We start from the raw sequence: 24269 nt of genomic DNA on the forward strand, positions 1-24269 counted from the left end.
TGGAGAAGGAAATGGCAAACCACTCCAGTGTTTGCCAAGAAAACCCTAAATGGGGTCACAGAGTCAGGTCCAATTGCAATGATTGAACAACAACAGCAATAGATAGTCTGGCTGAGTCAATCATTATCTTTTCCTCCCACTTCTAATAGAAAGTATCTCCTTTCTAATTGTTTCTTTAGCTGTTACAGTTTCATTGTGGGGATTCCAAATAGTACTTATAAAAATACTCAATGTTTTAAATGAACAGTTCCCTTCTGTGAGCCACAAACTTCTGTGGGACTGTGGAGGCCTCTGTATCAACTCTGTACAAATTCTTAAATAAGCGAACATGCCTGTTATAAAGTAAATAGACAATGTCTCCCACATGTGTCAATATTTCTCAGATACATTTAAATACAATTGTTATTCATATACAGATTAAAGTTTTGTCAGTGACAGAGCAGTATAATGGATAAGCAAGGTACTTTTAGAGTCAGGAAGGATAGAGTTCAAGTTCTTCTTGATACATAAGAGTTATATGATGGTGGGTCACATATGTATCCTGATAGCCTGGGTATTGAGAGAGAAATAATAAAAACAGAGGGCCTAGAGGTGGATTTTTTTGAGAGTTTGAAGAAGGCAAAGAGAAGCAAGGATAAAAAGAGAAATAAATTAGCATAGAGAAGAGGATATAAATTGTTATGTTTCACGATTGGGTGAATGAGAAGAATATACATACATGGAGCAAGAGGGTAGAGGGAGTGGGCATAAGATGAACCTCAAACTTAACCTGAAACTAATGAAGGAGAATTGAACATATCTGCCAGTTATATGTAAAAAATACATGGGGAAGGAGGTTAAGAGGGAGGGTAGTATTAAAGGGAGAATAGTCATAAGCAAAAAAAAAAAAAAGATTGTAATCCTAAATGAATAATTAGAAGGGAGAAAACTGAAAAGAACTAGAATCAGAATGGAGAGGTGTCTGGGGAGTGTTACCTTACCTCTAAGTTTGTTGAAAGGATGAAAAAGGGGGTGGAACCAAGATGGTGGAGGAAAGCCTGTGACTCCTGCAAGCTCCCAATAAACCCATCCACTCACTCCAAAATAATGCCATTAAAAAAAAAAAAAACCCAGAGCAGCCAAATGCACATAAGAACAGAATGAGACTATTTTCCAGCCAAAGATGGCAATTGGGATCACATGCTGATTGGGCTGAGAGAGAAGCTCAGCTCTTGGTCCAGATCCAGCCAGGAACAGACCACACCTCCAGTGCTTCAGAGTCTTTGGTGCCAGCAGCTTCTTCCGAGGCTCAGCTCGCAGACTGGTGAGGGGGTTTGGTGGTTGGCTGGGGTGAAGTGGCTGCAGTCTCTGCTGGAGTTGGGGTGAAGCTTCCTGGTTCTGAACCAGTGGGCCGTATTAAGTGGTGGTGGCCCAGTGAGGGAGGGGCATAGGCACGCCAAGCTTCTGACCATAGAAAACCAGATTTCAATCAGACATCTGCTTCCAGGTTGAGATGAGTAGGCAAAGAAAACAGCAGACAATAGACGGCTTCTTTGGGGGAGGGTAGACCAGAATACACCCTCAGAAGAAGATAATAACAAAGTCAAAGCTCCAACATTCAAAGCTTCCAAGAAAAATATGAATTGGTCTCAGGCCATGGAAGTACTCAAAAAGGACTTTGAAGAGAAAGTAGGAGAAATAGAAGGAAGATTTAGAGAGATGGAGGAAAGAATGGGAAGAGAAATGAGAGCAATGCAGGAGAGTAATGAGAAAAAAAGTCAATAGCTTGAAAAGCCAAAAGGGAAAGGAGATACAAAAGCTCTCTGAAGAAAATAATTGCCTAAGAATTGGGACTGAACAAATGGAAACTAGTGACTTTATGAGAAACAAAGACACAATAAAGCAAATCCAGTTGAATAAAAAATTAGAAGGCAATATGAAATATCTCCTTGGAAAAACAGCTAACCTGGAAAATAGATCCAGGAGAGATAATTTGAAAATCATTGGACTACCTGAAAATCATGAACAAAATAAGAGTTTAGACATCATCTTCCAAGAAATTGTCTGGGAAAATTGCCCTGATGTTCTAGAAGCAGAAGGTAAAATAGATCCAAGAGAGACAATTTGAGAATTATTGGACTACCTGAGAGCCATGAACAACAAAAGAGTCCAGACCCCATATTCCAGGAAATTATCACGGAGAACTGCCCTGAAATTAAAGAAGCAAGAGGATAAAATCATCATTGAAAGAATCTACCAATCACCTCCTGAAAGAGACCCCAAAGGGAAAGCTTCAAGGAATATTGTAGCCAGACTCCAGAATTGTCAGGTGAAGGAGAAAATACTCCAAGCAGCCAGAAATAAGCAATTCAAATATCATGGAGCCATGGTCAGGATTGCACAAGACCTGGCAGCTTCAACATTAAAGGATCACAGGGTTTGGAATGTGATATTCCAGAAGGCAAAGGAAGTTGGATTACAACCAATAATCAACTACACAAAAAACATGAGCATTCTCTTTCAGGGGAAAAGATAGATGTTCAATGAAATAGGGGACTTCCAAGCTTTCCTGAGAAAAAGACCAGAACAGAACAGAAAATCTGATCTCCAAATACAAGATGCAAGAGAAGTATAAAGAGGTAAACGGTTGTTCAATGAGGTTAAACTGCTGCTTACATCCCTATGAGGGAGGATAATTCTTTTAACTTTGGGGATCTGTATCTCTATTAAGGTATTGTTATTAAATTGACTATGATGTGATGATATAAAGAAACTTAAGGGGCAGAATAAAAGGAGACTAGGAGGAGGTGGAATGGGGTTAATTACATCATATGAAAAGGCACAAAAAGAACCCATTACAATAGAGGGAAAGAAGGGAGGGGTGAGCATCTTTCAACTTTACTCATCAGATTTGGTTCCGGGAGGAAATAAAATACACTCCCATTTGTATAAAGAAACTTAGCTTACTCTTTAAGGGAACAAAAGGGGAAGGGGAAAATGGTGGTATTGATAGAAGGGAGGGAAGAAATGGGGGGAAAGGGGAGCAGGAAAAGGAAGGGCAGATTGAGGGAAGAAGTTGGTCAGATGCAAAACACCAGTCAGGAGGAATAGGGTGAAAGAAGGCAAAAAAGGACAAAGGGAAAAAGAGGATGGAGGGAAGTAAACAGTTAATAATCTTAACTGTGAATGTGAATGGGATGAACTCTCCCATAAAACGGAAGTGAATATCAGAGTAGATTAAAAATCAGAATCCTACAATATGTTGTTTACAAGAAACACATTTGAAGCAGAGATACACACAGAGTAAAGGTAAAAGGTTGGAGCAGAATATATTATGCTTCAGCTGAAGTAAAAATAGCAGGGGTAGCAATCCTTACCTCAGAAAAGGCAAAGGCAAAAATAGATCTAATTGAAATAGATAAAGAAGGAAACTACATCTTGCTAAAAGGTATGATAGATAAAGAAGTAATATCAATACTAAACACGTATGCACCAAGTGGTATAGCATCCAAATTCTTGGGGGAGAAGTTAAGTGAGTTAACAAGAGGAAATAGATAGCAAAACTATACTAATGGGGATCTGAATCTTCCCCTCTCAGAATTAGATAAATCTAGCCACAAAATAAATAAGAAAGAAGTTAAAGAGGTAAATAGAATGTTAGAAAAGTTAGATATGATAGATATTTGGAGAAGATTGAATGGGGGTATAAAGGAATATATCTTTTCCTCAGAGGTACATGGCACATATTAAAAAATTGACCATGTATTAGGGCACAAAAACTTGATAGTCAAATGTAGAAAGGCAGAAATAGTAAATGCATCCTTCTCAGATCATGATGCAATAAAAATGACTTGTAAGAAAGAGCCATGGAACCCACATGTACAAAAATATTTATAGCTGCTCTTTACGTGGTAGCAAGGAATTGGAAGTTGAGGGGGTGCCCATCAATTGGGGAATGGCTGGACAAGTTGTGGTATATGAATACAATGGAATACTGTTGTGCTGTAAGAAATGATGAGCAGGAGGAGTTCAGAGAAACCTGGAGGGTCTTGCGTGAGCTGATGATGAGTGAGATGAGCAGAACCAGAAGAACATTGTACACAGTATCATCAACATTGAGTGTTGACCTACTGTGATGGACTATATTCTTCTCACCAATGCAATGGTACAGAGGAGTTCCAGGGAACTCATGATAGAGGAGGATCTCCAAATCCAAAAAGGAAAAAGAGAGAACTGTGGAGTATAGATGCTGATTGAACCATATTATTTCTTTTGTTTTGGGTGCTGTTGTTTTTTTTTCTATTTTGAGGTTTTGCATCACTGCTCTGATTTTTTCTCTTGTAACAGGATTAATGCAGAAATAGGATTGATGTTATTACGTGTATATATATGTGTGTATATATATATATATGTATGTGTATAGAGATATATAGATATAACCTATATCAGATTGCCTGCTGTCTAGGGGAGGGGGGAGGGAGGGGAGGAAGGGAGAAAAATCTGAAATTGTAAAGCATGTATAAACAGGAGTTGAGAACTATCTTTACATGTAACGGAAAAAATAAAATAACTTATACATAAAAAAAAAGAGCCATGGAAAGGTAGACTGAAAATTAAATGGAAACTAAATAATCTCATTTTAAAGAATGAGTAGGTCAAACAACAAATCATAGAAACAATAACTTCATCCAAGAGAATGACAATAATGAGACAACATGCCAAAACCTATGGGATGCATCCAAAGCAGTGCTTAGGGGAAATTTTATATCTCTGAATGCTTACATGAATAAAAAAGATAAAGAGGATATCAATGAATTGGGCATACAACTTAAAAAGCTAAAAAAAGAACAAATTAAAAATCCCCAATTAAATACTAGATTAGAAATCCTGAGAATCAAAGGAGAAATTAATAAAATTGAAAGCAAGAAAACTACAGAATTAATCAATAAAACTAAGAACTGGTTTTATTAAAAAATCAATAATATAGATAAACCTTTGGTTAATTTTATTTAAAAAAAAGAAAGAAGAAAACCAAATTACTAATTTCAAAAATGAAAAGGGTGAATTCACCACCAATTGTTTGGGACAAAATTGCCTCAGTTTACCCAAATAATTTGAGGAGACCACCAAGTCAAGCAGAGGCTGATTTATTTCATTCCCATGAGAACAGGTGACCCCATGTGAAAGATGAGGAGTGCCCTAATGGGCTCATGAGTTGGGTTTTTGTGGAAGTTTTGAGGGGGGTCCCCTTATGCACAGGGTGAGCTCACAATCTAACGTCCAATCCTGTCTCACTCAGCATGCGTGTTCAGCGCGTGATCAGAGTATGGATACATGTTCCAAGAGTGAGGGGGAAGGGGGGGGAGGTCAAAGCAAGTGAGGGGGAAAGGGTGAAACTACTCCACCCATGCAAGGAGGGGCAAGGGGGAAGAAGGGAGTCATGGTACCAGGAACTGGTATCAGGAGCTATGGTTTAGGAATGTAAAAAGGGGGAGGTAGTATCAGGGTGGGGTCTGTGCTAGCAGGAGACATTTTTCCTGCCTGGTCATAGAACAAGGTGGGTGGGGTGGGGTTGAGGGGTATGTTGTAGCAACAACATAGCTAGCAATAACAAGGACTGGGGGCTCAGAATGTAGGCAGGGAGGGTTGGTACCAGGGTACATTAAATTCAGTAAAGCAAACATAATTTCTGTTGTTAGCAATGGAATAAAACATGAACAGAATAATCTGATTAAAACAGGGACTCGGGGCTGGATACTTTCCAGACCCCATTCTCAGAATCTGAACTGACTCAAGTCCACCTATCCTACACACCAATGAAGTGGAAATTAAAGCAATAATTAGGAACTGTTTTGCCCAACTGTATGCCAATAAATTTGACTATATAAATGAAAGGGATAAATATTTACAAAAATACAAATTGCCCAGGTTAACTGAAGAGGAAATAGAATCATTAAATAGTCCCATTTTAGAAAAAGAAATTGAACAAGCCATCAATGAACTTCCTAAGAAAAAATCTCCAGGGCCAGATGAGTTTACAAGTGAATTCTCCCAGACATTTAAAGAACAATTAATTCCAATGACATACAAACTATTTGGGAAAATAGGTGAAGAAGGAATTCTACCAAATTCATTTTATGACTTAAATATGGTATTGATACCTAAACCAGGCAGAGCCAAAACAGAAAGAAAATTACAGAGCAATTTCCCTAATGAATATTGATGCAAAAATCTTAAAATATTAGCAAGGAGATTACAGGAAGTGATCACCAGGATAATACAATATGACCAGGAGGGATTTATACCAGGAATGCAAGGCTGGTTCAACATTAGAAAAACTATCAACATAATCAACCACATCAGTCACAAAACTAACCAAAATCATATGATTATCTCAGTAGATGCAGAGAAAGCGTTTGACAAAATACAATACTCATTCCTTCTAAAAACACCAGAGAGCATAGAAATAGGTGGAGCTTTCCTTACAATACTAAGCAGTATCTACCTAAAACCATCAGCAAACATTATATGTAACAGGGATAAGTTAGAGGCATTCCCAGTAAGATCTGGGGTGAAACAAGGATATCTATTATAACCTCTATTATTTAATATTGTACTAGAAATGTTAGCTATAGCAATAAAAGAAGGAAAAGGCATTAAAGGAATTAGAATAGGCAAGGAGGAAACAAAACTTTCACTCTTTGCAGATGATATTATGGTATACTTTGTGTAAGGGCCAAATTTAATATGGGAAGTGTTAATTGGGTGGCTCACCGTAATATTGGGGTAAGAAGGGAGATTAACAGCCTCTTTAAAAAACAAAACAGGGTTTATTAATGGGAACAAATTTAAAACACGTGAGGTTAATCAAACTAGGGACAAAGAAAAAGGGAATAGGGGAAGGAAAAAAAACCACAATCTGCAACTCACCACTACCTGGAAATAAGCATTTTTCAAAGAAAACCCTCTGCATAGCATTCCAGCGTCTTGCTCCCTCTACTGCTCTCCTCCCTTCTCTCTCCCAGAAGCCCCCTCTCTCACAAGAAAAAGAGCTGACCACACACAAACAGCCCCAAGCTAATTGGCTGGCAGCCCTGATTGACATAACTAACAAGAGGCTCTACAAATGCCAGGCCTCCCCCCCCCCAGCTTCTGGATGCCTAAGATTACCTGACTGCCCTCACTGGGCTTCCTGTCATTATAATTTGGCCAGGCCCATGCAGGCACGCAGGGCATCTGGCATGGGCCAGCATGCATGGGCACATGCTGGGGCCTTCAATCCCAACCAAAGATGGGGTCACAGAAACCCCAAATCACAACCAATTCCTTACATTAGAGAATCCTAAAGAATTAACTAAAAAACTGCTTGAAACAACTCATAGCAAAGTTGCAGGATATAAAATAAATCCACATAAATCATTAGCCTTTCTGTACATGACCAAAAAAGCTCAGCAGCAAGAGATAGAAAGAGAAATTCCATTTAAAGTAACAGTAGATAATATAAAATACAAACCCAAGAACTCTATGAACAGAATTACAAAACACTTCACACAAATAAAATCAGATCTATGTAATTGGAAAAATATCAATTGCTCATGGATAGGCCAAGCTAATATAATAAAAATGACAATTCTACCTTAATTAATTAATTAATTAATTAATTAATTAAATTTATTCAGTGCCATACCAATCAGATTACCTAAAAATTATTTTATAGAGTTAGAAAAAATAATAACAAAATTCATCTGGAAAAACAAAAAGTCAAGAATATCAAGGGAACTAATGAAAAAAAATGCACAGGAAGGTGGGCTAGCCATACCAAATTTGAAGCTCTACTATGAAGTGGCAGTCATCAAAACTATTTGGTACTGGCTAAGAAATAGAGTGGTGAATCAATGCAATAGGTTAGGCACAGGAGCCAGAGTAGTAAATGACTTTAGTAATCTACTGTTTGATAAACCCAAAGACTTCAGCTTCTGGGAAAGGAACTCAGTATTTGACAAAAACTGCAGGGAAAAACTGGAAGGTAGTATGGCAGAAACTAGGCATAGACCAACATCTTAGACTTTATACAAAAATGAGGTCAAAATGGGTTCAAGATTTAGACATAAAGTGTGATACCATAGGTAAATTAGGAGAGGAAGGAATAGTTTACCTCTCAGATCTATGGAGAGGAAAGCAATTTATGTCCAAACAAGAGATAGAGAATTTTATGAAATGCAAGATGGAAGACTTTGATTCCATTAAATTAAGAAGGTTTTGTGCAAACAGAAGCAACACAGCCAAAATTAGAAGGGAGGCAGAAAACTGGGAAATAATTTTTACATCCAGTATTTCTGATAAAGGTCCCATTTCTAAAATATATGGGGAACTAAATCAAATTTATAAGAATCCAAGTCATTCCCCAATTGAGAAATGGTCAAAGGATATGAACAGGCAGCTTTCTGATGAAGAAATCAAAGCTATTTCCATATGAAAAAATGCTCTAAATCACTATTGATAAGAGAAATTAAAACAACTCTGAGGTACAACTTGACACCTATCATATTGGCTAATATGACAAAAAAGGAAAATAATAAATATTGGAGAAGCTGTGGAAAAATTGGACCACTAATGCATTGTTGGTGGAGCTGTAAACTGATCCAACCATTCTGGAGAGCAATTTGGAACTATACCCAAAGGGCTGTGGGACTGTACATACCCTTTGACCCAGTGGCACCACTGCTAGGTCTATATCCCAAAGAGACCATAGAAAAGAGAAAAGGGCCCAGATGTACAAAAATATTTATAGCAGCTCTCTTTGTGGTGGCAAAGAATTGGAAATCGAGGGAATGCCCATCAGTTGGGGAATGGCTAAACAAGTTGTGGTATATGAATGTAATGGAATACTATTGTGCTGTAAGAAACAATGAGCAGGAGGAGTTCAGAGAAACCTGGAAGGACTTAAATGAACTGATGCTGACTGAGAGCAGCAGAACCAGCAGAACATTGTACACAGTAAGAGCAACATTGTGTGATGAACAGTGGTGATAGACTTGGCTCTTCTCAGTAAGTGCAATGATCCAAAACAGTTTCAAAGAACTCATGATAGAAAATGTTCTCAACATCCAGAAAAAAGAACTATGGATTATGAATGCAGATTGAACCATACTGTTTCCACCTTTGGACTGTTTTTCCCCTTCGTTTTTGAGGTTTTTCCCTTGTGCTCTGATTCTTCTTTCACAAGATGACTAATGTAGAAATATGTTTAATGTGATTGTACATATATAACCTATATCAGGCTGCTTTCCATCTTGGAGAGGAGGGAGGGAAGGGAGAGTGGGAAAAAAATTTGGAACTAAAAATCCTATGAAAACAAATCTTGAAAACTATCCTTATATGTAACTGGAAAATAATAAAATACTTAATGAAAAAAATTGGCAGTGGCATAGAGGGAAAATAGGATAATAATTTAAAGGGGTAAGAACATGTGGGGAAAATTATATTTAATTTCAAGTAGGCAGAGAGGGACAAGCCAAAAGAAAGGAAAATTGAAGATGAGAGACAAAAAGATGGCTAAAGGGTTCCAGAGGCAGTGGCAATGATTGTGACAGAGGAAATTAGCTTTGGCAAGCATGATGTTATCTCTTCTGAGACTAGAGAGAAGGAAAAGAAGGTGACTTAAGAAAGAAGAGAAGAGAGTTCATTTTGGATAGTCTCAAATTTGCAAGCATGGTTATTCATTGAGAGCAAAGTAGGTATTGATGAATTTGGGGACTTTGAGGAGAAATGAGGTTTTGAAGAGCTAGCTGCTGAAAAATGATCACGAATTAGATGAATCCTGATTTGTGGTATCTGTGTGATTTTGTATAGTTCACTTGATGTCTCCCACCCTCAGTTTACTCATCTATAAATGGGGATAATGATAGCACCTGTACTACAGGATTGTTCTAAGGAGCAAATTAAATAAAGTATGTAAAATGCTTTGGATTAGAATAGAACACTCTAAATGTGAGCTATTATTCTTTCGTGATCTCTCTATCCTCTTTCCCTCCTTTAATCCCTCTCCCTCCTTACCCTTTTCCCTCCTCTCCTCTCTTCTTTTTGTCATCATGTCTCCCTCCCTACCACCTCCCTTCACCCCTGCCTATAGGGACATGAGATAATTAAGCATTTCCATGCCAATTTATTGCTGATACATCACAAGCTTCATGCAGAAGACTAATGATAACAAAAAGCTGGTGAAGAAAAATAAGTGTTAATGTCAACAAAAAAATAGAAAGCAAGACTTTCTTCAGATAAGCCATGATGCAGATATTTTATTGTAAATAATGTTTAATTGAATATTTGCATGTGTATAATTCACTTAGACTCAGTCACTATTGATCATAAACAAATTTATGGGGTTTAAAAATATTTTACAAAATTAAAGGTTTTTTTTCTATATCTTCACTCATGTGATTCTTTGTCTTACAAAAAATCCAGTAGAAATAAATGTGTTTTTGTTTTAAATTTTGATGAATATATTTAAGGCTCAAAATGTCTTTTAGCAGCAGCTGTCTGAAATTATGAAATCAAAATGAGTATCGCTGAGCTGATTTGGATGGTGTTCTCTCTTGTGTACATAATGTAACAGCTTTGACTTCAACAAATTTTCACAGGAAATTAAAAATCCTTTATATAGTTACTTGCACAACAGAGGGATAAAAATAATGGAAAGCTAAAGCAAAGGCCCTGGAGTTGCTGACTCCAAAATACCAAGATTCATATAGGAACACAGATTTATAGTTGGAAGGGACTTAAGAGACCATGTAGGCCCACCCCTCATTTTACAGATGAGGCTCAGAGAGTTTAAATGATATGTCCATGGTGACACAAGGGGTGTCAGAGGAAGGATACGAATCCTGGTCTTGTTTACACTTTTATTAAAGAAGTTGTACTTATCAGTGAACATGATTTAAAACTGATCTAATGAAAGAACCTCCTCCATGGCATTCTCGATCTTTTTCGTGGTTTCCTGGGACCACCGTTCTACTGCTGTTTATTTTAAATAAAAGTGGAACTTCAGATTACTGCATCAGACAAGTTTCTGGGGAACTGAGCCTCATCATTGGCCACTGGTCAGCTGCTATCTCTACTAGCAAAAAATTACTTGAAGATCCCCCTCCTCAAACCATTGAACTCAGATAAATCCATTGGAGAATCAACTAAAGGAGTCTTCTGGAGATCACAAATGATGAATTAACCTGAAGATCCAGACTCTGTAAAGGTTGCATTTTAAAAAAAAGAAATTAAAAAACCACAATAGTGATGCTCCTGCAGGTTATTTGATCCCATTGGATGGTCATACTGAAATTATAATCAGCACTCAGTGTCAATATATTGAGTAGCCTTAATGAACTGAGACAGCTAGATAGATACATGGCTACATGAAATATTCAGGACCTATCTTACTGGGTCATTATAATCTTTGACCTGAGATCAGAGAGTTATTATCAGTGAGAGCAAGGCCATATTGCTGGGTTTTGCTGAAATGCAAAGCTCTCCTTCCAGAAGTTCTACTTTACTGGCACAAGAATCCCAAAATGCTAGAACCTTATATTAGAGAACTCATTAGAGAACACTAACATCTTATGTTAGTGTTAGAAAGAAACTTTAAGATTATCTAGCCCTGTCTCTTTCCTTTCATTTTACAGATGAAGTGATGTAAAGTGGCTAATGGCATAGCCAAGATGGGGACTCTGGTTACCCAATTCCTAGTCTAGTATTATCTCCATCATATCTCCACAATGGTTGGGAGCCTCTCAGTTCTCATGGTTGCTAGGTGATTGGGGAAGTCACTAGACTAGGTCTAGACTCAATAGTACAGATGTCAATGGCAGAATAATCATAGGTACAAAAGAGAAAAAAAAACCTTCTTTATATCCTTCAGTCTTCGTTTCAGTGAATTTTATGTTCAGGTTTATACACATGCAAAGTGTCTAGATTATGTGATATCATTTATAGCCAGCACTAGAAATGGGGTTGGCAGAACATTGATGCTATTTTATAACTTCATGGACCCACCTATAATATATATGTATATGTGTGTATGTATATACATACACCTATACATATACCGTATGCATATACATATATTTATAAACATATATACACATGTGCATATATGTACAATATATTCTGTGTATATGTTTACACACATTATGTATACTTATAAACTTGTACATAAGTACACACAAATATCTATGTAAAATTTAACAATGTAAAAGTACTATTTTTAGGGTTTCTGGAATAATATAATGGAAAGTATGCTGGATTTAGATTCACAGTACCTGAGTTTGAATCCCAGTTCTGCAACTTTTCACTTAATTTCTCTGGGACTTCTCATATGTAAAATGAGGAAGTCGAGCTAGACAACTCTCTATATCCCTCTAAATTTATGATCCTATGAAATAATTTTCTTTCTCATACCAGATTAATCCATGTCATGATTTGTGTATAGACAGGCAGCACAGTACTCTGTAACTAGCAGTTAACTAGTAGTCTTAAGACTTGTATTAGGGGCAGCTAGGTGGCGCAGTGGATAAAGCACCGGCCCTGAATTCATAAGGACCTGAGTTCAAATCTGGCCTCAGACACTTGACACATACTAGCTGCGTGACCCTGGGCAAGTCACTTAACCCCTCATTGCCCTGCAAAAAGCAACAACAACAACAACAAAAAAAAAAGACTTGTATTTAATTAATTTCTGACTCTGCAATAGCTGTCACCTTAAGTCAGTTAAGTGTTTTGATAATCAACTATAAAACAGTTACACTATATACTTTTCAGTGTTGTTGTGAGGGGCAAATCAAACAATTTATATAAACAGTGTTTTATAAGCTATGATTGCATTATGTTTCATAAATGTAAAATGGTGCCATCATCAACATTATTGGCAGCATGATATAATGGATAGAAAGTTGCCCTTAGAATCAGAGAAGACCTGTATTCAGGTCCTGCCTCTGACATATATGACTCTGCTATTCCAGATAAGTCAATGAACCACTCAGTCCCCTACACAACTCACTTATATACACTAGAAGGAGTTTCCTATGCCAATGAAATCATAGCTCTGGATTGATCTGGATCATCATCATTACCATCATCATCAGTTTGATGGTCAAGTTACTCTAAAGAACGATGGATTCTTTCAGTTCTTAGTTTTTTTAGAGAATGTCAGAGAGCTTCAGGCAGCTATTGACATGATTGATGCTTCTCCCTCCTCTATGACAGAAATCAATTAGGAAGATTAAATCTTCAGTCAAATGTAATGATTTATAGAAGCAATATTTTATAATCTATTTCATTCGGTGTTTCTTGCTACTTAAATAAAGTTTATTGATTTTCTGATTCACTGTCTAATTTCATTTCATTTCAGCTAGGTTATATATAATTGATATGTTTCAGTCACCTGGAGCAAAATTATAAAATTCAATCAAGTGTTAATCCCTCCTCCCCATTGGAATAAGTGATCTTTGTTAGGTTTAATGCAGAAGTCACCCCCAAACAAACAGAACTTCACCAGCATTGTAAGAGGTTCACTCTCTAGTCTATTTAGCTCTAAAATTGGATTTTGAGGGACTATATGTTTGGGGAAAATTTGTCAAGTTTCAGGAACTACATTAAAAATGGAATATTTTTTAAACTGCCAAATGACATTCTATTTTTGTGTGCTTTTTTCCCCCCAGACTTAATCTGCCAACTGAAGTTGAATAGTGAAACTTACACAGAAGGTTCCCAAAGTCTGAGTGCATGTTTAAGCCACTAAGACTTAAACCTGCCTTCAGACTTTGGGGACACCTTATATTTGGGCACAATTGTCTGTGAAAGAAACGTATCTCTAAATATGAACATTACCTGAAAACAAAGACCATGCTAATGAAATTCAATGATATGCTCATATTATTATTTTGTGATATCAGTATTATATATGTACTATACTTCAGACAATGAAAATACTGTCTCGATCTGAGATAATTATTACAAATGCTTTCTTTTATGCGGATATGCTCTCTGCATCTCCAGAAGCCTTATTTCTCCTTGAACCATGCAACCTTGTCTGTAAATTATGGTTTCAGTAATCATACCATTTTATGTGAGTTATATTGGAAATATTTGGTACCTTCTTTTCACAAAAATTGGTTTAATTAGTAGTTTTAATGAGGCTATCCTATTCTTTACTTTTCCTGATTTATTTTAAAATGGAGAATTTGGAGTTGAGGGAAAGACCTTATATTGACATCTTTTTGGACATTGTGACATATCCAAAGCTCAAAAAAAATATGGAAAGAATAGTTTTCCACTTAATGCCTCCAATTCATTACCCACTCACTTCTTAAATATTTATAATCAAATCTTTATCCCTAGCACTCACCAGAAACTTCCTTCTTAAAGTATGGCTCTCTAATCACTTATCTCAATGTCTTTCTCTCCATTCTTACCTTCCTTACTATCTGCTACATTTGACTGTTGATCACTCCTTCCTTATTGAAAATCTTATTTGAATGTTATACGTTCCTGATTTCCTCTTACTTCCCTTCAGTCTCCTTTAGTGTCTCTTCTTTATTCTGACTCAGAAATATAGGCTTTCCCATAAAGTTCTTAGTTCCTTCTCCTTTTTGTCTCTATGCTTCCTCCCTCAATTTTATTTGTTCCCCTGATTTTAACTTTTATATAGGTGTCTCTTAAAATATTTATTTCTAGCTTTAAAATCTTTATTGTTTCAACTCTACATTTTAGTCATCTTTTGAGTGTTATCATGAGAAAAAGAAAAGGGACCTGCCATTTGTTGATCTTAGGCAATGGCTGAAAACATGTTGGCTCTTTGTGTCTCCCAGAGGTATCGATACTTCATCCTAACTGATGACTTAACTCTTCACAAAACTGATGAAGATAAAGATGGTATTTATATGGTGTTTTAAGGTTTACAAAATACTTTGTACAGAATTGATGTTTTTACAAGTCATCATTATCCAGTCTCATCCTCACAACTCTGAGAGATGGGTTCAAATAGCCTTATTTAACAGATGAGAAAACTGAGGCTTAGAAAAGTTTAATTGACTTTCCCAAGGTAACAACACAGTGTTTAAGGTGGAATTCAAACCTAAATCTTCTTGCCTTGAGTATTTCCTGATGTCTAGCATTTAAATGTAATGTTCTGCCTTCAAAAATACATGGTTTTCTAAAAAGTAGCATTAAATGGTTCTGTATTCCTACCTTTTAAGGAGTTTTTTAGTAGGCTATAGGGATCCACGAGACATCAAGAAAGGCAAGTTTAAGCTCTCTTATGAAATGTCTAACAGAAGAGTTTATGTTTGGTGCTAGAGGTAATGGGGAGCCACTGGAGTTTATTGAGTATAAGGGTGATGTAATGAGATCTGTCCTTTGGGAATATCAATTTTATAGCTTTCTAGCTACAAAGGATGAATTAGAAAATGGAGAGATTTGAGAGAGAATGAGCACTAATCTAAGTACAAGGTAGCTGTGTGAGCAGAGAGAAAGGGATGTATAAGAGATGTGTAAGTAAAATCAACAAGACTTGGTAATTGGTTAGATATCTCAGACAAATGAGAATGAAGAGTTAATGATGACTGAAGTTGCAAACCTGGGTGATTGAAAGGATAGTGATTCTCTTGGAAAAAAAGTGGTGGTTCCAAAGATAGCTTAGTTTGGGGGGAAGAATAACAAGTTCTGTTTTTGACCCATTGAGTTTGAGATGTCTATGGGACATCAAGTTCAGAAAGTCTAATAGGCAATTCGTATTGCAGGACTAAAATTCAGGAAAGACATAGAGACTAGACATATAGATTTAGGTTTCATTTGCATAGAGATGATAATTGCACACACAGGTACTAAGGTCACACAGAAAGACACTGTAGGGCAGAAGTTTCAAACATGCAGCCCTTTGACCACATGTGATCCACAACATTCCCAAGTGCAGCTCGAACTAGATTAAAAAATAATTGGGGGTGGGGTGCAACCAGGTGGCACAGTGGATAGAGCACCGGCCCTGGAGTCAGGAGGACCTAAGTTCAAACCTGGCCTCAGACACTTGACACTTACTAGCTGCGTGACCCTTGCAAGTCACTTAACCCCAGTTGCCTCACAAAAAAAAAAAAAAAAAGTGAAATATTTAACAAAGCAAATAAAACTGTAATAAAACAGGGGCAGCTAGGTGGCACAGCGGATAGAGCACCGGCCCTGGAGTCAGGAGTACCTGAGTTCAAATCTGGCCTCAGACACTTAACACTTACTAGCTGTGTGACCCTGGGCAAGTCACTTAACCTCAATTGCCTCACTTTAAAAAAATGTAATTAAACATAAATGATGTTAATATGTAGTTTTCCAATTCAATACAGGGCCCACAAGGATTCTTCTGTATAGTTTGGTGGCCCCTGTTTCTATTTGAGTTTGATACTATTGCTGTAGAGGGAAAACAAAGCCCAGTAGGCCAAGTGAGAGATGATGAGGACCTAGATTGAGGTGGTGATGATTATATAAATAGAAGGGTACAGATAGATGCGTGAGATAAGGTAGAGGTAGAAGCAACAAGACTTTGCAAATAATTTCATTTGGGGGGGATTTCCCCTTTCTGTGAAACATCCCTCATTCTTCTCAAGATTATATTACTTTTAGTGTGGAATTTCTCTCTGTGTATTTGGTTTGGTCCATCTGCTCTTTAAAATTTCATATTCTTAAGTGATATTTCCATTTCTTTATGTAACACATCAAAGACCAAGGTGTTGCGTCCAAACTGAATGGTCGTACTGTTATGAATGATGAAAATTGCTAGACAAATCTATTTGATTTATTTGTTGGATTTATTAGTGAAAAGATATTTATGACTGATTGTTTTAAACTGGACATGTTATTTCATTAAGGTAGGGAGCTTCCTGTGAGGGACTTCCACTACTAATGTAGCCCTGTGCCTTCTCTGTGAAGTTGTCTTAGGGGAGTACCTTCAATACCCTTCCTTGGGGGTATTGCAAAGATAAGTAATTCACTCAGGGTCACTCTGCCAGTAGGTGTCAGAGGTGAAATTTAAGCCTGGGTCCTATGCACCTACCAGACCAGTTCTCTATTCAATTCATTTAGCTTGACTACTAAAAATATGAAATAATAAGAAATTAATTCTGACCTTTTTAGTATTTAAACTTAAACAAATGGAAACTATATAACAAAATAAAAGACAGCAAGTAAACCTAGATCCCCATTTTTCTCTCCTTATGCTCACTGGTCTAGAATTTCTTGATATTAATAGAGTGATAAACAATGGAATGGGGGAGGTGTGGTAAGGGGCAAGGAAAGCCAGGGCCCCTCTGAGTGGAGCAATTAATGGGCTGTAGATACACATACCTAAATTGAGCCAAGCTCACATATCCCATCTCTGCCCTCCGTACCACTGCTGTGGCTTTCTTTTAATCCTCATCATTTGGAGACCAGCAAGTTCAAGAAAATCTTTGTGTCCACTTGCCAATCTTAATTTCCCTGCTAGCAGCTTCCTGTGAGGCTGCTCCAAAATGTTGTTTTTTTGTTTTTTTTAAACTTCAACTCACTCACATGGATCGAAATCAAAGCATAGAGGCATTAAACAGTAACGAACAAGTTGTTCTCCTCTGGAGCCCTGGAGGGTGCTACAATGCCGTGTTGAAGAGGGGACAGTAGTCTCATGCAGATTCAGCTGATTTCCATGTAGAGTTAAACTTGTCATTTTGTAACTCAGCAACATCTGTGTATATAGAAAGTGTGTTCTTGGAATGTCCCCATGTGGAGTCCTAGGGAGATCAGTAAACCCATCCTGCAGAGTGCTGTCTTTTTATTCAGCTTATTTCTGGACACTTACTGTTTTGGAACTGTGAGACTCAAATAGTTCTGTTGTTACTGTGGGCTGTGGTATAGAGAGCTATTTTCCTTCTTGTTGTGCAGTATATCAGAAGTGCCCAAAATGCCCTGCATGACCTTGCCAACAACTTAATTTACAATCTATGAAAGTGGAGATAAGATGATTTGGAGGAAAACTGGATTTGAGAGATTCTCCTTATATTTGAATGCAGTTTTGTTCTTCAGTCATTTTTCACTAGTGTCTGGCTCTTCATGGCCCCATTTGTGTTTTTCTTGGCAAAGATATTGGAGTGGATTGCCATTTCCTTCTCCAGCTCGTTTTACAGATGAGGAAGCTGAGGCAAACAGGACTAAGTGACTTGCCTGGTGGGGTCATACAAGCTAGTAAGAGGCCAGATGTTTAGAACTCGTGAAGAGTTTTTCTGACTCCAGACCTGGCACTCTATTCACTGTGCCACCTAACTGCCCTTTAAATAAAAGACATTTAAATTATCTTCAAATTTCTTATGGTAATATTCTTAGCTAAATTATTTAAGATAATGTATATTTCATAGAAGAAAATTTTCTCTACTACAGAATGCCAATGTACAGATTTTTTAAAAAAGCAAACATAAATGTCTGGCCATTAAAATAGAATATTCTGTCACTAATATTTTATTTACAACACCAGATTTCTACTTGATTATATATGTTAGTTTTTATAAGACTTTCACGTTTGTGAAAATCTTCATGTTGCCCTGTGGCCAAGATTCAATAGTGGTGATAAACACTTCCCTTGTATACCTTTTAGGCAGGGAAGATTCACACCCCCTATATGTGCATGTTTATAAATATATCAGTATATTCATTTTTCATCTTGAAATAGCGATATGCAGTTATAAAATATTCATCATGTCAAAAAATGTTTTATACATATATATGTTTGTATATGTGTTCATAATATGATGACTGAATAATGTGATTTTATTTTGCTGTTTCAAGGGAGTAAAAAAAATAGATCCTGAACTCTATGGAAACTTTGCAGACCACAAATTTGGGGAAGAATCATTGTACCGAATAGACCTTTGTTCCATGCTGAAGAAAAAGCAGAGCAATGGCTACTACCACTGTGAGTCTTCCATTGTGATTGGTGAGTTCAGTTTGGGCTTTTTTTCTTTTTTCTTCTCAAATTTTGTGGTCAGTAATTGGTGGTAATTTAGAGTAATTTAGAGCTTGTGAGGTATGTATTTATCAAGCTCTTTTACATATAACATTTTAGCAACAAAACATGAACATTTATAGAGTTTTTATACATTACTTGTTTTTATGGGTCAAAATTTTAGGACCTATGGTTTTCATCCTAGTGTTTAGAATTTAGGATTGCCAAGAATAAGCATAATATTATGAATCAAAATTCATATGTATTAACTTTGTTCATCTTAATGAAAGAACATTATGAAAATCTTTTTCCTAGAGAAGCCTTTACCAACAACACCTTCCATAACTATACATTTCCATGTTTTTATTTTGAAAAGAGACAGTGAAGAACGTGTTTTTGATGTATTTAATAGAAATAGCATTGTCCAAATCAGAATTTCACCGTGAGAAAAAAAAATGAAAATCTTGTAAAGATTGAAAATTGTTTCTCTGCCCCTAAAATACATCCTTGAACAAATTGCTCTAAGAATTTATCAGTCTAAGTAAGGGTATTTGTAGAAAGAGACCCAGCAGTCTTGTATTTTCTGTGGAAAATGCTTATATTAGAGAGGGATCCTCTAATTAGAAGGGGGCTATTTTCTACATCTTAAAGCATGAACAACATTAAAAGGAACCAATCTGCTGAAATTTAACTCCTGTCTTTAACTCCAAGGATACTGATTATTTTTTTTTTTTTTGCGGGATTGTTTTTCTTAATGAGACTTGCTTGGTTAATTTTCATTAAAGTGATATGAAGAGATTCAAAGAAGATTCACATTTACCTGAGAACTCTAAAATTTTCAAAATAAGATAAATCTTCTCCAGAAAAGACAGCTTTAAGGAAGCCTATAAAACTTTCCTGAAAGGATTAGAAGTCAGAAGTTTATTAAAGAATTTGAAAAATACCCAAGAAAGAACACTGTTTCCAGATTTGCAGAAGTGAATATGCTTGAGAGCCACCATATCTTTCTCCCCATGGCATGAATATCATATAGCAGAGATTCCACAAGTGACCTAAATTTTCTACTCTAAAACATTCAGTATTAAGAATGCTTTGGGGGCAGCTAGGTGGCGCAGTGGATAGAGTACCGGACCTGGATTCAGGAGGACCTGAGTTCAGATCCAGCCTCAGACACTTTACACACTTAACCCCAATTGCCTCAACAACAACAACAACAAAGAATGCTTTGGAGTCAAAGACCCTCAATAAAAATCTAGTATCTGGGGGAAGCTAGGTGGCGCAGTGGATAGAGCACCAGCCCTGGAGTCAGGAGTACCTGAGTTCAAATCCGGCCTCAGACACTTAACACTCACTAGCTGTGTGACCCTGGGCAAGTCACTTAACCCCAATTGCCTCACTAAAAAAAAAAAAAAAATCTAGTATCTGTCACTTATTATGTGATCTTGGGAAAATTCCAGGGCCTTAGTCTTCAACTGTAAAATGGGGGGATTGGATAAGATGGCTTTGAAATTCCCTTCCATCTCTAAATGTATCCTTTAGAATTTCATCTTTAGGAGGATTCTCATATATTTCTAGTGTCTTTTGGATGTCTTTCTATTTGTTAAGTTTTGGCAAAAGGGAGGGTGCAAAGATCTTAGTCGTCATAAGTTCATCCTAGAGGCAAAAAAAAAAAAATCACACTTGGTAATGACACTATAGGCCTTCAGATAACACCTCCATGAATCAAGTAATAGTTTACCAGTAAATAAGTATTCATGAAGTTGTTTGAATGTTCTCTGCAGTTTAAACTATCATCTATCTATGGATTAACTGACAAATTTTGCTTTTGGCAGGTTATACTTTCTATTGAGAAAATGGCCTCCGTCCTGACTTCATTGATTTGCTAGCCTAGATTGGTTGTAATCATATTCAGCCTTTCTTTCCTAGAATTTGAAATACATTGAAATTTTCACTGAGCCTTTTAAGACCTTATGACATTTTTTTTTTGGTGAGGCAATTTGGGTTAAGTGACTTGCCCAGGGTCACACAGCTATTAAGTGTCAAGTGTCTGAGGCCGGATTTGAACTCAAGGTCCTTCTGAATCCAGGGCCGGTGCTCTATCCACTGCACCACCTAGCTGCCCCCTTTATGACATTTATATTCAGGTCTTCTCACTAAGTAAGGAGAAATTAACTGTTATTTTGGATCAAGCTCTGAAATGCTCTCCTTCATTGGAATGGATATATGATATCATGTCAGTTGAGATGAGGGCATTAAACTGGAGCTCAGGAACAAAGCAGTTATGAAATTTGTAAAATGGAGCTGGTAATGGTGATGAGGGCAGAAATGCAGTCAAAATCCAAATAAGTAAAAAGATACTAATTGGACACAGATACCAGTAGATACAGCAGGGTAAGAATTCTTAAATCCATGAAAAGCATCCACAACTAGGAAATCCACAGGAGCTGAAAGAAGACTGAGTGAACAGATAGCTTACACCAGCAGCAGAGAAAGGATGAAGAGACTAAATCAACATACTATTCTGATGAGAATCATTCCTGAGCAAGCCTGGCCTAAAGGCCTGTAGATGGTGAAAATTGAAAACAGCTACCTGGCTAATGATTATTGGAGGTGAAAAAGAAGTATATAGTTTTCTGGTGTGAGCATTTCTCTTACAGTTGAGCTGATATATTTTGATACTGTACTGGTTGTTTATAAATTATATCATCATGTACCTTCTCAAGCTTAGGATGTCTAAGTGATCTAGTAACTAAATTAATTGTCTTAAGTAGTTTAGTAAGAAAACATTGATATCATTAGGACCGTAAGAAGTATTGATATGTACATGAGTGTCTTTTGGTAAGACACATGGTCCCATAGGTGGTATATGGAATATATGTCTTATACTTATTTAGAGATATTGTTGTCACTTACTAAGTGAAAACATCAGGTGCATACTATTATCTGTATTGATGACAACAATAGTGATTACAAATGAATGCTTAATTACTTGCAGATGAAGGTCTTCAGAGAAGCCATGTGTATAACAGAACTAAGCACAATGTCTCATGCATAATAGTCCTTAAAAATCATGTTTCATGGCAGCCAAAGTGGGAGCAAAAACATCAGTTGTGATGGCTTAGAAAGGATAACTTCAGGAAAAGGAACTGAGTGGAATAAGACAGTTTTTAAGTCAGTACTTGATGTTATTTGGAAATAAATATTTCATTTAGAAATATTTCTTCATTTGTAATCCTAGGGTTATCCTCTATGGCTAGACCAACTTAAAAGTCACCTATATATATATATATATATATATATATATATATATATATTCTTGTCTTTCTTTCTTTCTTTTTTTGCGGGGCAATGAGGGGTTAAGTGATTTGCCCAGGGTCACACAGCTAGTAAGTATCAAGTGTCTGAAGCCAGATTTGAACTCAGGTCCTCCCGAATCCAGGGCTGGTGCTTTATCCACTTCGATACCTAGCTGCCCTGCCATCTATATCTATCTATTTATCTGTCTATCTATCTATCTATCTATCTATCTATCTATCTATCTATCTATCTATCTATCTATTCTTACCATACTCTGCTATCTTCTTCTTAGTCTTCAGAAAATCATATGTTTGACTGTGAATTTGATGTGTAAGAAAGTGTTGGCAGAAATAAATGTTATTCTAAGGTTTATTTTTAGTTACTATTTGAGAAGACAAATCTCCTGAAATAATCATTTTGTACCTATTTATTTAGTCCTAAAACAGAAAAAAGGAAAATGCTATGAATAGGGATAATTTAAAATGCCATCTATGAACTATAAAATGATTGAAAGAAACTATACACATTCACTTCCTCAAGATGTTCCTTCCCTCCCAATTGAGAAAATAATAACAAACCCCATCACAAACTTGTATAATAAATAAAAAATATCCATATTGACCATGTCCAAAAAAAATTGTCTCATTCTGCCTTCAGAGTCTTTTTGCCTCCTTTTCATAAAGTAGAGAGCATATTTCATCATTAGTCCTATTAAACTGTGGTTGGTCATTATGCTGATAAGAAATCAGGAAATCAGCACAATAGTATCCTATCACAATACACTTGTTCCTCCATTCCTCAATTTATAGGTACCCCTCATTCCCATTCTTTACCACCTTAAAGACCTATAAATATTTTTTGTGTTTCCTTTGTTTTGCTTAGAACTATTCCTTCTCTTAATCTACTCTTCCTCAAATTCTCCCTACCTACTTCTTCCCTTTCCCTTCTATTTTGCTATTGAGTGAAATGTATTTCTTCAGATGAAAGTGTTTTGAAGTGTCAGCCATTGTCCTCATTTGTATAGGTGTCTACTTGCATACCCTGATTATCTGAGTTAATTTTCCCTAAACTTCCATTCCTGCCACCTCCACTGTATTCCTCTTCCCTTCTCCATTATTTTCTTAAGATCATATAGTCCTAACAAAAGTACTCCCAGGCTTTGTCTAATTGGATTCCTTGTATGACCCATAACGATGAAAGAATTCTGAAGGCATGTAATGTATCATCTCCTCATATATGAATGTAAGCAGTTTGTCCTTGATTAGTCTTCCCTAACTCTCATTTCTAATTTTTTTTCTAATGTCCTCCTCCAAGAATTCCGGTTGACTTTTTGTCCGGGCTTGAAGGCTTTGCTTGTAATTTTTTTGGAGTCATTTTCTTCTTGGTTTGTGTCTTGAGCTTCCCTGCCACCATAATGGATTTTTATAGTGGCATTCTTTTATTTGTTTTTTCATTCTTCCAAATTACTTCCTGACGTCAGACTTGATATTAGGGCTGGGCTTTGTACTACTTCTGGAGGGAAGGTCTAGGCTACTCCTGTTGCTGCCTTTTGAAGGTATTAAGAGTATGGTGTTATTCCAAGACCTCAGGGACCGGCTGGGTACCTACAGACTTTCAGTTCTTCCAGTGTTGTCTGATCAAGCAAAATCTGGTTGCTATTTATGCTGGTCTGAATTCTACAAGTTCCTGACTTGGGTTTGGGTTTGAGTCAGAGTAAATTGCTGCTGGCTTCACTTCTCTTTAGCCAATGGAAAGCTCTGTTGGATTCCTCTTTAGTCTTGGATTCTTACCCTGGGTATTTTCCTGTAGGCTGGGATAGATCTTATATAAAGGTTGATAGCCTCCCAGGGATACTACTTTGAAGGAGAACTTATTTCTTTCATTCACTCAGAAAGCATTTATTAAGTATTGACTATATAATAGCTAGACCTTGGGCTAGGAGTTGGAGATACAAAGGTAAAAACAAAACAGTCCTAGCTTTCCAGGAGATTAA

At 36.7% G+C, this 24269-nt stretch overlaps 1 protein-coding gene across 8 annotated transcripts in view; it reads left to right on the plus strand.

Moving 5' to 3' along the window:
* Window positions 1-24269, plus strand: part of AKAP7 (A-kinase anchoring protein 7) — a 169003-nt gene that overhangs the window by 88293 nt on the left and 56441 nt on the right. For all 8 annotated transcript variants that reach the window (XM_044002905.1, XM_044002907.1, XM_044002908.1 and 5 more), the window contains one exon: window positions 18823-18970. In XM_044002905.1, the coding sequence (XP_043858840.1) occupies window positions 18823-18970 (148 nt within the window). The remainder of the gene's footprint in view (window positions 1-18822; window positions 18971-24269) is intronic.

This window comes from Dromiciops gliroides, chromosome 4 (assembly GCF_019393635.1).
Source record: "Dromiciops gliroides isolate mDroGli1 chromosome 4, mDroGli1.pri, whole genome shotgun sequence".
Classification (NCBI taxonomy): Eukaryota; Metazoa; Chordata; class Mammalia; order Microbiotheria; family Microbiotheriidae; genus Dromiciops; species Dromiciops gliroides.